The sequence below is a fragment of the Salvelinus namaycush genome, chromosome 17, assembly GCF_016432855.1.
Source record: "Salvelinus namaycush isolate Seneca chromosome 17, SaNama_1.0, whole genome shotgun sequence".
Lineage (NCBI taxonomy): Eukaryota > Metazoa > Chordata > Actinopteri > Salmoniformes > Salmonidae > Salvelinus > Salvelinus namaycush.
In genome coordinates this window covers 22,068,312-22,083,976 of record NC_052323.1, presented here as the reverse complement: position 1 = coordinate 22,083,976, position 15,665 = coordinate 22,068,312, and the positions used below count along the sequence as shown (strand labels likewise).

The 15,665-nt window shown below is 42.8% G+C and overlaps 2 protein-coding genes across 4 annotated transcripts in view; one reads left to right on the top strand and one right to left on the bottom strand.

The window, feature by feature from the left end:
- The window catches only part of LOC120062153 (serine/threonine-protein phosphatase 2B catalytic subunit alpha isoform-like), a 76,831-nt gene extending 70,712 nt beyond the window's left edge, over nucleotides 1-6,119 (bottom strand). Inside the window, exon 1 of the mRNA XM_039011959.1 lies at nucleotides 6,104-6,119. Coding sequence (XP_038867887.1) covers nucleotides 6,104-6,119 — 16 coding nt within the window. The remainder of the gene's footprint in view (nucleotides 1-6,103) is intronic.
- Nucleotides 6,120-7,987: 1,868 nt separating this feature from the next.
- Nucleotides 7,988-14,493, top strand: LOC120062451 (ubiquitin-conjugating enzyme E2 D2). 3 transcript variants are annotated; one of them, XR_005478404.1, is made up of 7 exons: nucleotides 7,988-8,274; nucleotides 9,738-9,801; nucleotides 11,348-11,379; nucleotides 11,539-11,616; nucleotides 11,844-11,949; nucleotides 12,104-12,275; nucleotides 13,439-13,469. XR_005478404.1 is itself a non-coding variant. In XM_039012432.1 (7 exons), the coding sequence occupies exons 1-7, from the start codon at nucleotides 8,251-8,253 to the stop codon at nucleotides 13,482-13,484; spliced, it is 444 nt and encodes a 147-aa protein (XP_038868360.1). In that variant the 5' UTR covers nucleotides 7,992-8,250; the 3' UTR covers nucleotides 13,485-14,493. The 3 variants fall into 3 exon arrangements, 2 of the variants coding, with proteins under 2 accessions (XP_038868360.1, XP_038868361.1); XM_039012432.1 differs by having other exon boundaries at nucleotides 7,992-8,274; nucleotides 12,182-12,275; nucleotides 13,439-14,493; XM_039012433.1 differs by lacking the exon at nucleotides 7,988-8,274 and adding an exon at nucleotides 10,133-10,182 and having other exon boundaries at nucleotides 9,753-9,801; nucleotides 12,182-12,275; nucleotides 13,439-14,493.
- The last annotated feature ends 1,172 nt before the right edge of the window (nucleotides 14,494-15,665 follow it).

Below are 15,665 nucleotides of genomic sequence, written 5' to 3'. Positions count from 1 at the left end.
CACACACACACACACACACACACACACACACACACACACACACATAAAGGTATTGTTCTGCAGGATCTACAGAGCCTCGTGGAGCCCCACCAGTACTAACACAGATAATGGCCTAGTTCACAAGTAGGCCTTTCGCTCTATCTTTCTCTCTCTCTATCTCTCTCTCTCGCTATCTTTTTTTCTCTCTGTTTCTTTCTGCCTTCCATCCATCACCGTCTAACTGTCCTCTACTACCTCCTGACCTCCCCATCACTTAAATCTTAAATCAGACTAATTCATCACCCCACCCCACACCACACCACACCACCCCACACCACACCACCCCACACCACACCACCCCACACCACACCACACCACCCCACCCTACACCACCCCACCCCACACACACACACACACACACACACACACACACACACACACACACACACACACACACACACACACACACACACACTCCATCTCTCCAGGCCCTGCAGCCCCCCACTAGTCATGTGTCAATGATGTATTGAGGGTATTCCACACCGGCTGAGACAGCCCGTAGCCCACTGAGCTAAAGGCTAACCAGGTCAGGTCACTGCTCCAGCTCCACTACGGTAGGGTTAGCCCTACAAGGAACTAACCCACACTGTTCTATCACCACTGCAAGAAAGGTCCTGTCCCATGTACTGCCCTAGTCCCACCACCAAAATACTATGGTGTGAGGGTGTGTGAGGGTGTGTGATGGTGTGTGAGTGTGCAAGTGAGAAAAGGAGAGTGTGTGTGAGGGTGTGTGAAAGAGACTGTGATTGAGATAGATAAAAAGTAGGGCAGATTGACAGAGAATGTACAGCTTGAGAAAAAAGAAGAGTAGTTGAGTAAAAACAGCTTCATAGGAGAATAGCCCACATTACAGACAGTTGAAAAACACAAAAGTGCCTTTTATCAATACATCTACTGTACTGTAGGTAGACCTGACAGCTCTGCGTTGGCCATTGGTTCAAACACTTAGTGAATCTATCGCTGTGTTTTCCCGTGGTGTCTTAGTGTGAGGAACCTGTTTCTGTCTGAATATGTTGGCCTCTGCAGGACCTCGCAGAGAATGATATGACACACCTCAGGAGATCTGCTCTTCCTACAGCCGGTCTCTGCATAAATAAATTAAAGAGTGAGGAACGGAGTGATGAAATAATGGGGCAATGAAAGAGAAGGGTAAGAGAGCAGAAGAAGGGGGAATATGGGAAGTGGGGAGGGTTGTGTGTGTGTGTGTGTGTGTGTGTGTGTGTGTGTGTGTGTGTGTGTGTGTGTGTGTGTGTGTGTGTGTGTGTGTGTGTGTGTGTGTGTGTGTGTGTGTGTGTGTGTGTGTGTGTGTGTGTGTGTGTGTGTGTGTTCATGCCTCTACCATCTCTGACCCAGATCAGTTAGCAGCCTAGCACAGATCCATGGGTCTTTGAAAGCGGATGGGGGGGGGGGGGGGGGGTGAAGTTGTGTAATTAATGTATGCTTCACACATGAAGGACCATCTGTGTACATATACACAGACACACACTAACAGAAACTATCCCCAAATAACATGTCCTCATTAGACAATCCCTCTCTCACTCTCTCCCTCCTTCTCTCCCTCTCTCTCTGCTTCTCTCTCTACCTCTACCTCTCTCCCTCCTTGTCTCCCTCTCTCTCTCTCTCTCTCTCTCTCTCTCCCTCTGTCTCTCTAAAGGGCTATAAATACTCTGTCCTGCCATAGTACAGGACTGAGAGAAAACTTTCAAGGTACGCTCACACAAAGCCCCCCTCACACACACAAATATACTTACTGTACACACACACATCCACACACACACCCACATCAACACACACACACATCCACACACACACATCCATACACACATCCACATCGACACACACACATTCACATCCACACACATCCACACACACACATCCACACACCCATACATCCACACACCCACATCCACACACCCACACATCCACAGGGCGCAAGGGTACCACATAGGACTGCATGGGAATCCAGAAGAAAACATTCTAAGTAGTCCCCGAGCCATGCCAGAAGCAGTGTGAATGTTTGTGTGTGTGGATGTGTTTGTGTGTACGCATTTGTGCATGTGTGTGTGTGTGTGTGTGTGTGTGTGTGTGTGTGTGTGTGTGTGTGTGTGTGTGTGTGTGTGTGTGTGTGTGTGTGTGTGTGTGTGTGTGTGTGTGTGTGTGTGTGTGTGTGTGCATGCTTGTATTCATTAACAAAAAATCCATTCATCCATCCTTTTTTCCTTTCCTCCTTCTCTCGTTATTTCCTTCCTTCCTACCTCATTACAGATCACTGATCTGACAGTGCTGAATAATGGTCTTATCCAATCATTTTAGTCATTCACACCAGACATTCTTATCCAGAAACAATTAGGGTTAAGAGTCTTGTGCAAGGGCACATTGACAGATGTTTCACGTAGTCAGCTCAGGGAATGGAAACAGCAACCTCCAGTTATTGGCCCAACGGGCTTAACCGCTAGGCTACCTGCCGGCCCGCTAGGCTACCTGCTCTTAACCGCTAGGCTACCTGCCGGCCCGCTAGGCTACCTGCTCTTAACCGCTAGGCTACCTGCCACCCAAGTAAGGCTGCACAATTGTTTTTCTCCATTACAGAACCTTTTTTTGAATTTATATTTTCTTATTTTAAAGCTAGAATCCTTAATTGAAACAATAACAAAATGGACACCCAGCCTTTGTTTTGGTAAAAAGCTGAGGGATGGGCCTGGAGAAATGTAACCAGTCTCAAATTCACAGACGAAAGGACTGACCATGATATTGTATCAAAATTCTATAATCATATAATCATGTTTTGAGGCTATTTAGTGTTTGTTAACATTTACATTGTTTACAAACATTGGAGTGAAACAAGCTTATATTTTGGGTTCTGATGGGGTACGACAGTTCAACTAAGCTCATGAGGCATTTACAAGTTATATTCTTCAAGAATCAATGGGTATATATCATTCATTTATAAATCCAAAAATTGATGTAGCAACTAAGGATTCTAGCTTTAAATGTATTTAGTTCTGTCCTGAAGCTGTTCTTGTCTATTAATGTTCTGTATTACATCCGGTTTTATGTTGTGTGTGGACCCCAGGAAGAGTAGTTGCTGCTAATCCACCAGCTAATGGGATCCTAATAAAACACCTAATAATAATCTCTGAGGACTGCTTCTGTTCACTGAATGGTATACAGCTATGAAAAGCTCAATCGCTTAGCCTGAAAACGCTCTAATGTAATAGCCTATCAACTTGAAGCACCCTTTGCAAGAGATTGCATGAGTCACTAGAGAAATATAACTGCTGGGTTAGTAGCAACTTTGCTCAGAAAGTGGGCCTTGAGTAGAGTGCTAGTGTGGCCATGGAAAGACACCAGGAAGTACAGTAATTATCAATGGTTGGTTAGGAATGGTCAATCTGGCTCTTTTTGAATATGTACTCCTTGATTCCTTGTGTCCTAACCTCCTGTCCTTTCCCTGCCTCCTCAAAATGTCAACAGGCATGCCTTCTCTTGGGCTTTGATGATAGTTGATTAGTTGAATCATATGTGTTAGTGATTGGCTGGAATAAAAGCCTGCACATCATATGGTTCCCCAGGACTGAAGATCACTGGATTGTATAAAATCAGGTGAGAATGATTTGTATGAGCCATTAGACGGGATCTAAAGATCCAATAGCCCTGTGGGATTCTGTCTGTCCATCAGCCTACATCATGTCATCTCTCCATCTTTCTCTCTCGCTTCTCATCTACTTCACCTCCTTCATGTGCTTGTCACATTCTCTCTTTCCTTTCCTCACCTTGTCCACACTCAGTCCTGGTCCAGTGCCTCCATTCGCCTGCCTGTGTACTGTGCTCAATGTGCTGCTCTCTCTCTCTCTTTCTCTCCCAAATCTTCCTCGTCCCTCTGTCCTATCCCACGCTCTCCTAATCCATCTACAGTAGCCTACACACACCGATCTCTGGATGTGACAAACCAACTGTCTGGGCTCCTGTACCATCCATAGGCCTAGTGCCTATATACTGTGTTCATTTCACTATAGGCCAGCCCTACACACATGCTCTCCTCCTCTCTTGGCTCACTCCTCTCAAATAAAATGTTGTCTCTCACTGTGATGCTTTAACCTGTCTCTCTCTGACACATTATATTCTCACAGTGGCATTGTGGTAGATGATGTGTGTATGGTGTGCAGAGTCCGACTGTGTTTAGTTCACTATTGCAGCTGAGCAATATAGTCCAGCTGTGTTCCAAGACACACACACACACACACACACAAACATGCACAATGTATGTGCACGCGTGGCGCACATGTGCGTACACTCAGCGAAACGCACGCGCGCAAACGCACCCTACACGGGAAAACCCGTGTTTTCCCGCCCGAGTGTCTATCAGCCCGCGTCCCCTTTTTCTTCCACACCAGAAACCCGCGACAATCTCCCAGTTGAAGAAAAAGGCATGGTCGCATGTGACTTTGTGCACAAGTGCACACACTGCCAGGGTTGTTGTGACCCCAATAAACATGACAATCTGTGCGGAAACGGTGTAACAAGGATCGCTGAACCTCCATCACATCGTCTGATGCCGCCCACGCATAAAAGCCGCTGTTCATAAACACATTAAATATTCCATAATCCAATGATGCAATAACACCATTATATACTGCCTTGATGAAGGCAATAGGCTACAATATGCTGAAACGCAACTAAACATTCCCAAACTCCATTTTGTCTCATTTGGCTGTCAGTGAGACAGAATAAGAATCTGGGGACGCTTATAAATATAGGATAGGGAAGGAAGTGAGTCCTTAAACACACAATTTGTGCAGGTGCACATAATTTCTTTAGGCATAATTTGGCACGAGGGAGCACTGAGAAAAGTAAATAAAGCGACATATGACCATATTACTTTTCAAACTCACAAAAATAAGAACACAACCATAGCTGCAGGATGGATGATATTATGAGCTCCCATATTAAAGCCATATGGAACCTAATCGAGTCTCTTCTACCTCGCAAGTTGCATCCTAACAACCAAACGAATAAATTGCCTGGTGATGTGAGTGAAATTTGGCTGTCTAAAAATACATCTAGATATCGACAATGTAGGCCAAGTTATAGAGCTCTCGCAGCAGTCAATGTCATGGCTATGAACACTCGGATAAGACCAACGTATTGGACCTCAACATAACGTGTTCAGGGTCGCCTATGGCAAGCCCCAAAACCTATTATATTCACATCGTTACTTCCACGTTTCCATGCATTAATTTGTAACACCTACCAATTTAATTAACATCTAATAGCCTACATACATCCCTTTGCTCCCTAAATGAAGAAAAACACACAATGTAAACAATTATAATTTTACCTTTGAGTCTTCCTTTAGCTGTCATCGTCAAACTGCCAGAAATCTTTCATTGGAAAGAGACGCTAATCTCTCTCGCTCTCGGGTATTCTGACTCTGACTGAACAGTACATGTACCCACCACCAGGTGCGGCTCATGCAGCATCACCATGTCACTCAGTGCGCGCCGAGAGACATCCCCATAATACAAAATAAGGGGGTATTTCCATACAGTGCACAGGTCACATCATCCTCTCGGGATTCAGAGCCAAAAACACATTTTAGTTTCTGTCAATCATCAATCACTGGCATCAATAACTCGACAGTGTTGCATTTTCATCAGTGACTCACCATCCAATAGCCTAAAGTGTTGTTGTTGTTTTATTGAGGGGAAATAACAAGGGGACGCACACACATGCAATCACATATCGACATTAGTGCAGCCATGTTTGCAGCCAATGCAAAGCCAATGCCCAAAAACAATAACGCATAGGCCTAAGCATCATTATATAATTGTGCGTACTTTTAACCGGCCGATCGTCGGAGTTCATGTTCGCACAGCTGTCGGACATCCTCAGGGGCTTCGGTCAAGGGCCAACCAAATGTTTCTGTTCCTCGGGCAGACGTCGAGAATTTTCGCGGTGCGGGGTGCGTTTGCTGCAGTAGCATCCCTCGGTGTCTCCGTAATCTTTCAAACAGGGCTGCTGGGGAGGTCTGCGGCGGTTCTCTGAGGGAGTAATGAGCGGATACCTGTCTTCTGGGGCATGCCGGGGCCCCGTGTGTGGCTGGATGAAGGTGTGGAGAGGTGTGAAGAGGCCTGGAGGGGACTAGGCGGTCTCTTCGCAGGACTCCCTCAGTACTCTCCGTGGTGTGGCGACACCCCGGAATGGCGAAAGGAGGAACTCCCACGCACACATTCATACAGGGACTGCCTCATACCGCCATCCGGTGGAGGTTCTAATGCGGGTCTTCCCCCTTTCCGCATATCAACCAGCCACCTGATATGCTGTTATTACTAGTGTGCGTGTGTCTGTGTGTGTTCATAACAATAATAATGGTTTATTTATTTTATTATAGGTGATCTGGCCCTATGGGGGATCTGCCTCAAAGCTTAGTTAAGAGCATTCGTTATTGTGGAAGCATTACTCATCTATCTGTAAAGGGTATCAGGTTTAGGGAACGCAACTTATAGGCCTAACAATACATATCATAGCCTGTCCTCTGCAGTGGCCTTTTGTGTGAGAATACACACTAGTACAGGTCATTGCAAACAGGCCTTTGTATATAACAACATTTTGTTTATTTTTTATAAGAAAAAGTTATGTTCCATCATAAATAGCAGTAGCTTCTCAGTAGCCTAGGCTACACAAAGTGCACTACACTTGTCCTCTATACCAAGAGGTCTGAACATTTATGGCACAGGGGGTAGTGCCTGCCTGGTAGTGCACACCCTCTTTTTTTAAACTTAAAACCTGGTTTATGGTAGTGGGGTGTAGAGACATCAACTGAAGCACAATAAATTACATCGTACCCCTGCTTGGCTTCAGCCGTTAGCCATGGTATAATGGCCATATACCACAAACCCCCGAGGTGCCTTATTGCTATTCTAAACTGGTTACCAAGGTAATTAGAACAGTACAAATCATTTTTATCAGACCGTATACAACGGCTATGACAAAACATGTATTTGTACTGCTCTAATGTTGGTAACCTGTTTATAATAACAATAAGGCACCTCAGGGGTTTGTGGTATATGATCAATATACCACGGCCAAGGGCTGCATCCAGGCACTCTGCATTGCGTCGAGCTTAAGTTAAGAACATCCCTTTGCCTTGGTATATTGGCCATATACAGTACCACACCCCCTCGTGCCTTATTGCTTAAATATATCACGGCTTCCAGCCAATCAGCATTCAGGGCTCAAACCACCCAGTTTATAACGGCATATAATGCATGAGTATAGAGCATGAACATGAATAAGAGGACCATTATCTGTTATTACTTTATTCTTTAGCCATATTATCTTATTTCCATTATTAGTATTATTAGGCTGCTTTCCACATAGGTCAAGATATATAATAATGTTCATGTGAAAAACGAATTAACGATATGTCAAAACAGACACAAAACAGTGCATTAGTAAAGAGCTAAATGCTAAATATTTGACCTCCTATTTATACTCTGTAAAATTGTATTTAGGGTGAAGTAGAGTTCTCACTGCTCAATTTATTCTGTACAGTGGCACTACATTCTCGCGATAAGAACCTCGAATAGTCCTTATATCCCTCCGCGCTTATTATTTAACTGTCCCGTATAAATGTCGTGTAATAACCCATATACATCATCATAAATCATATTTTGTAAACGATTTCCTGATTGTAGTGTGTCCAACCCCTTTCTATTGCAACTAATTTGCTGTTAGATGTTTTAAACCATTTGCTAGGCTCTCTCATGAGCTCGCAACAGTGCAAAATATATGCCTGAACGCCATTTTGGCTCGAATCATTCATGCGAACTATTCATATTCTGTCGCTTGTCGAGAGCCGAAATGACGTCTATTGCACCATCTATGTTGTCGGCGCGCAATCTATGGTGCAGAAACATCAGTGATGGATGCGCATGTAGGCGGAAGGGTTCCTACAAACAGCGCAGAGTGAGTGGTTTGGTAGCGGCTGCAGCAGCAGGAGGAAGGACGGTGGTTCTACCCCTAGTGTCTTTCAGTTTAGGCAGAAAATTATATCGGTGTGCCCATTTTGATAGTAATCGGTGATTTGAGTATTAGACAAAGGGATTATTTGAGATATATTTCGAAGAATTTCCTTCCGGACAGAGACCGGAACCGCCATTTTAATCGAGTATAACACGTTTTCGGTGACGGCAGCACTAGCACAATACAATGGCTCTTAAAAGAATTCATAAGGTAAGAAGGAAGTCAACGGCAAGGCCCAATGTTTCGCAGTTACAATAAATAAGTGATATTTGAATTTTGTCTGGTATATGTGTCACCTGAGTCATGTCGGTATTAAATGTTTTGCCTTTAAAAGCTTGTTACCCACGGAGGTACGGCTAATGCTGGGCTGACGGCGTTAACCAATGCGCCTCTTTCGGTGTTCCATCCACATTTTGGGCCCTCCACCTTTTACTACCAGTTTGCCAATTAACGTTAGCTATCCAACGTTAACTTGGCTAGTAATTGTGTTATCTTTATCCAGAGGAGATCAGTGTATTTACATATTTAGAATCCAAAATAACTGGTTTACATAATAGTCGTTAGCCAGCTAACGGCTTCTGTAGTTTGCTAACTAGTACTGCTAATGCAGTCGGCTACGTTAGTTAGCTTGCTAGTTAGTAACTAGGCAGCTAAATATATTTAATATTTGTCCCACAAATTCAGTAATCACTTAGCTAGCTACCTATAATTATGTGATAACTTGCTAGGTTATGGCTGGGAATATTTTGTCCTAACTAACTAGCTAAAACCGTTTTCTAGCCTTCCACTCTGCTGTAATTTGACACATTAGTGTCAAACTGGGCCCCGAGTAGCGGTATCTAACTGTCCAGATAAGATGAGGTGTATTTTATTTATTTTTTCCCCCCTCATGTCAGCTAACTACATAATGGAACTAGCTAGCTAACCAGTAAGTTGGATGTTAGCTAGATATATCACCAGAGGGGCCTTTTTATTTTATTTTTTAACCTGTTAATCTCTAAACTCATAGTGATCAACCAGAATGCGTGGCAGTTGGCTAACATTTGGGCATTGTTAACCAGCTAAAGATACGGATTCATTACTTTTGGTAGTCCAAAAGATGGCTAGCCAAGTAGGTACCAGGCAATCCCAGTAGTAGCTTCCATGACGTTGACTTAAGTCATATCATGGTTATGATCTTAGGTTGTCATGTGTGTTGCTTGGGAAATATTTATATTGTTATATAACTTTTTTTAGTTAATTTTCGATTACTAAAGCTCAGTAGAATGAAACTGTGATCAGGCAGTTAAATCTAACAGTGTTTGACTGTTTTTAGGTGAACTCTTGTTACTTATTTTGTATCTGTTCTAAACTCTGGTGTCACATTACTAGTGAATACATGATTTGTCTGTGTTAGGCAGGTAGCCTAGTGGTTAAGAGCATTGGGCCAGTAACCGAAAGGTCGATGGTTCGAATCCCTGAGCTGACTAGGTTGAAGAATCTGTTGATAAAGGCATTTAACACTAATTGCTTCTGTAAGTTGCTCTGGAGCCTCTGCTAAGTGTTATAAATGTAATTGTAACGGTATTGGATTGATTAATAGAATGTGATTGACATGATGAACTTTTGGCTGCCCCTTTGCCGACAAATGCATTCAACTAGTATTGCTAACCGCTTGTATTCTCGTCTCTCAGGAGTTGAATGACTTGGCACGGGACCCACCAGCCCAGTGTTCTGCAGGACCAGTAGGAGATGACAGTAAGTAGCTCATCATCAGGCAACTCAACAATACATGTCAGTTATCGCTTTTGTTCTGACATCCTGTTCAACATTTTAGGCTTCCTGCTCTCCACATGATTTGTGTAAAAAAAAAGTAGGCTAGATGCAGATAATCCATAATTATTCTGAAATGTGGTGAGTCTTGTGCAGTCTGGTTTATCAGTAAAATCTCTCAACCAACCAGAACCACAGAGTATATGGACTGCTTATCTCAAAATGATTACCTTAATGCCACATGTTTGTTCTAGAATCTACAGGCTCAGTGAAATGCCTTCCCTTTAAATCAGTTTCACTTTTGGTATTGGGTCAGGTACCAGGAAGTTTGTGCTGACTTACCAATGGTTCTATGGTTACATTAAGGTAGGTGAGGTAAGATGTCCATCATAGCCAGGAGCAGCATTTCACTCTGTAACTGCCTTACCATACCTGGACACCATTGATACTAGATTATGTTAATTGATTGGACGGATTGCACATTTTTACTTGTGTCTTACAAATTACAACAACAAAAAAGCAATTTTTACAATGAGATTTATTTAGCTTATTGTGTGGAATGAACACCCAGTTTGTGAACATGACCACTGCAACAACCCCTTCTATCAAGCATATATGAGAGCATCACTGAACATACTTCTCAAATCACTCTTTTAGTCAAATCATTGTCTAAGATGCATAGTAATTACTGTCAGACTGCTTGTTCATTATAAGAAGATATAAAGTTCAAAGCCATTAACAAACTGAGTGGTTCACTCAGACAAGTGTCAAATGCCATCTGATATCTGTCAAATTGCTGCTAAATGATATGTCTTATCAGGGAACACAGTGATGAAACAAACTGGCTTATTGTCTCGAGAGAAAGAAATGATTCCACTTTTTTTTATTTTATCTGCCTGCTTGAGAATCACTAGCTCTCAGGAACTCTCCGGCAACCATCTGATCTGGTATATTCTGCCCTGTGCCCTCTGTGATGTGCTCAGCTCGAAAAGTTGACGAATTTTAGCTTTGTCACCCATGTCCACAACTTCTTTTGGGCTTATATAACATCCCAGATAGGCTAGAGTACAGCAACCTGGGTCTTTCCAAGAGAATGGTTGTCTAATGGTTCTAAACTCGGATGTTCTCTTATTCCTTATTTTCTCACATGTCTGCATTTTAGCTCAGGGTGGTAATGGTACCTTTGTTTAAAATGTTGTAATGTTCTAGTTAGTTCTTTTAGTTGAGAGCTTTGCGTTCATTCTTATCTTTAGATGGCATTCGGCCACTCCCCTGAGTTTTTAGGATGGATTACGTCAGCAATATAACATTTGCTTGAATTCAAATTTCCATTTGCTTAACTTCTGCACTGACATCATTCATGATATTACGTCAATCCATTTTTTATACTGCTGGAATTGTATTATAAATCTTCTAGAATGAGTATCCAGCCCCATCCTGGGCTTTGCCTCAGCCTGACTTCATAGCATTCCTACTACCTCTCCCTACTCTGACTGACTACATCTGGTGGTTTCACTTCTCTGTTTTTCAGTGTTTCACTGGCAAGCCACAATAATGGGACCTGTAAGTACTGACGACATTCACGCTACCATAAATATTAGCTTATATAATGTTGTATAGGACAGTGTTTCTCGCCATGATTAAATTATACTAAAGACCCATTCAACTCTGCTAAGATTGACTTGATACTAATAGTGCTGAATATTCTGCTCTCTCTAACAGAACGACAGTCCTTATCAGGGTGGGGTATTCTTCCTGACCATTCACTTTCCCACAGACTACCCCTTCAAACCGCCAAAGGTGAGACAGAACTGTGTGTACACACACTGAAGTGACAGATGACATCCACTTATCGTAGTTTCTCATACACACCAGCACACACAATCATTTGTTTCTGCATCTTTTCTCTGATGGCTGTAACTGTGTGATTTCATGATGCTCCTTTTCTGTACCTGTCATCCATTTAGTTCTTTCTTCCTCCTCTTAACTCAACCATGTCCGTTCTGTTTGTTTCTCTGTGTGTGCAGGTTGCGTTTACCACAAGAATCTACCACCCAAATATCAACAGCAACGGCAGCATCTGTCTCGACATCCTGCGATCACAGTGGTCTCCCGCTCTAACCATCTCCAAAGGTACACGGAGGAAGGGGGAAAACAAAAACGTTGTTTTTATGTTACCAAGACTGTAAAATATGAATATGTCCTCTTTGCTGTTTGTTTTGGAACCTGTGTCTGGTGGGGTATCTGAGTGACTGACTGAACTTCCTGTTTGTCTGTTTTGTCACAGTAACTGCCTAACTCATTTAGGTTCAGCTCTCCTTACCTCTGTCTTAAGCCGAACCATTAACATCGAACCTTCCCTTAGTTCTTCTCTCAATCTGCTCTCTGCTGTGCGACCCAAACCCGGACGACCCCTTAGTACCGGAGATCGCCCGCATCTACAAGACGGACAGGGAAAAGTGAGTAACTAACTAAATATCTTGCTTCAGATGGTGTACTATAGGATGTCATACAAGCTCTTGAGTCAGTGGTTAAACAGGATGATCTTGTTAGATCTTTTAGATAATCCTCTGGGTATATATGTCTGTATGCTGCAACTGTTGAATATGTTTGCTTATATATATACACTGAACAAAAATATAAACACAACAATTGCAAAGATTTTTACTGAGTTAGTTCATATAAGAAAATCAGTCAATCAAAATATATTAATTAGGCTCTACTATATGGATTTCACATGACTGGGTATATAGTTAGCATCTGGTCACAGATACCTTCAAAAAAAGGTAGGGGCGTGGATCAGAACCAGTCGGTATCTGGCGTGCCCACCATTTGCCTCATGCAGCGCGACACTTCTCCTTTGCATAGAGTTGTTTGTGGAATGTTGTACCACTCCTCTTAAATGGGTGTGCGAAGTTGCTGGATATTGGCGGGAACTGGGACACGTTGTTATACATGGCGATCCAGAGCATCCCAAACATGCTCAATGGGTGACATGACTGAGTAGGCAGGCTATGGAAGAACTGGGAAATGTTCCGCTTCTAGGAATTGTGTACAGATCCTTGGACATGGGGTTGTGCATTGTCATGCTGAAACATCAGGTGATGGCGGCGAATGAATGGCACGACAAAGGGCCTCAGGATCTCGTCAAGGTATCTCTTTGCATTCAAATTGCCATCGATAAAATGCAATTGTGTTCGTTGTCCGTAGTTTATGCCTGCAGTCAGCATGTCAATTGCACGCTCCCTCAATTTGAGACATCTGTGGCATTGTGTGACACAACTGCACATTTTAGTGGCCTTTTGTTGTCCCCAGCACAAGGTGCACTTGTGTAAGGATCATGTTGTTTAATCAGCTTCTTGATATGCCACACCTGTCAGGTGGATGGATTAACTTGGCAAAGGAGAAATGCTCACTAACAAGGACATAAACAAATTTGTGCACAACATTTTAGAGAACTAAATATTTTGCTCTTATGAAACATTTCTGGGATCTTTTATTTCAGCTCATGAAAATTGGGACCAACACTTTACATGTTGCGTTTATATTTTTGTGCAGTGTGTTAATCTGGACACTTACTCTATTCATGAACCAGAAACTCACACTCTCTCTTTGCTTCCAGGTACAACAGAATAGCTCGGGAATGGACACAAAAGTATGCAATGTAGTGTTGGAGTAGAATCATGGCGAAACCACCTGTACAACTAAGGTTAGGGGAGCTTTGAAAGTAAAGAGAAGTTAAAACGGATCTTGTTGGTTTCCATTGGAGTGCTTTCTTTGAGCCACGCCTCCCCTTAACCAGAGCACCTCCCTCTTTCCTGCCCTTTCCCCCCTCCCTTTACGACCAATTCTCCACCCCACTTAACCTGGCAGCCATGGTGTACATATTCTCAAACTGCAATCATGCCCCTTGCGCTCCCCTCCTTATTCCTGGTCATATCTCTGATGCAGGCTGGGCTACTCTCCCCCCTGATGTTTCCATAGGGCCCTGCCTGCGCCCTCACTCCAAATGTTCTTGACTCTGAAAGCATTCCATATCATCTGTATGACTAGGGGACTGTTCTTTTTTTTTTTTTTTGTGGGGAGGGGGGTCTAAAATTGAAGGATTTTTACACTCTATACCTTGTTTTGTCTCCTGATATCCCAGCTATATAGACATGATTTCAGGAAATTTTGTATAAAATCTACAAAGGAATAATTTTAAAATCATAGCAGGCTATAAAATGGAAAACTGTATGTCCTTCTGATCTTCTCTCAAATTATATGAAAGGACTTTAATTGATCCACTGTCCCCCACCATTGCCATAAACCAAGATTGTTTCTGTGCACGCACCCCCCCCCCCCCCCAAACCCCCTTTCGCCAAGACCAACACCTTCATTACATTCACAAACTGGAGGTTTTGGACCAGGTATTTAAAGAAAGTTTTCTTAGTTTATCCTGTGTTTTATTATTTCCCTATAACTCTTAGGTTGTATTTTTGCTATTGTTGAAATTGGAGGAGAACAACATCTTCAGGCTGAGGGGGCTGGCTTGGGCTCTGGGTGTGAGGACAAAAATGCTCCTCACACAAACAAACTGTATATTGAATTACCTGAGAGGCTCTTTGAGCTTTGTGTGTTGATTAAACTGTGTAATAAAAACCATGACTCAAGCGTCCACTTGAGTTTCAAACATCACTGGCTGGAGAGATGGATGGAAGACAACATGTTGTTAAGCTACTGGTTTTGCCTCTGTTTTACCCAATCAAGTTAAAAAGGGGGAAAAAGCAGATTTTAAGGCTTCCTCTAAAATGTAAATAACCTAAAACTTGGCTCTGGGGAATTGCACTTAAATGCCATAAAACGTTACTTTACCTCTGGCCTTACAAATATCTGCCTGTCAATACATCGAATCACATCTTAAATAAAAGTTTGATCATTTTTATGATTACCCAGTTTTTCAGATCAAATTCTACTTATTTAGTAGCTTACTGTTTTTATCCCAAAACATCTAATTTATGTCCGATTGACAACCTACAGTTAGTTACCTTGTAACCATTTTTGATGATTGGATTGATTGATCTTCGCACCAGTGACGTCGCTCAGTCTGTACTGGTCCAGTCTGTCAGAAAAGACAGTGTTCAGATGTATTCTGACTGACCATGGTGCGCGAGATCAGAACATCTCACCGGCCAACGGACAGGATGCAAACCCCCCAGGTTTACCATTACCTCAACTTCCATCGTTGCAAATGTCAAACCCAGTAGTATTTGAAACTCATGGATTCCAGATATCTAAAGGTAAAGCAATTTATTTTATAATTCTCCAAGTTAATGTCTGAATAAGTGAACGTTAGGAAACCCATGTGAACAATGATCAATTCAAAACACTCGCCACACCTTCACGCACTGTAAGCACAACTGAAGTTATGTAGCCTAGATATAAGGAAATTGTAATTGTTAATACATTCACTAGTCCACTGCACCCAATTACACCTGAAAGCAACCTGTTGAGAGGAGCCAAAAATAAATTCGCCAGGACAGTGGACACTTACCAATCAATTTAACCAGGTTGTATCCTCAAGTAGGACAACCTTACCACCAGTCAACTCAGGCTTGTGTGGCCATTGTGTTCCACAGTATTTGTTCTGCAAATCCTTGACCAGCCCGATTGTTTTCATATCCTTAAGAGCGCGCCATGTGATTGCGCTTGGCACCGCAGTGGGCGCGCGAAACCCCCTGGCCTTTAATCCCGTTACAGTTAGTCGCTGATTCATATAGTCCAAGGTGTGGCCGGTTTTATTTAGCTACTTATCGTTGCCCTGATCTCAGATTTCATAGAGCAGGTTATGTGGGGCAACGGGCCAGGCA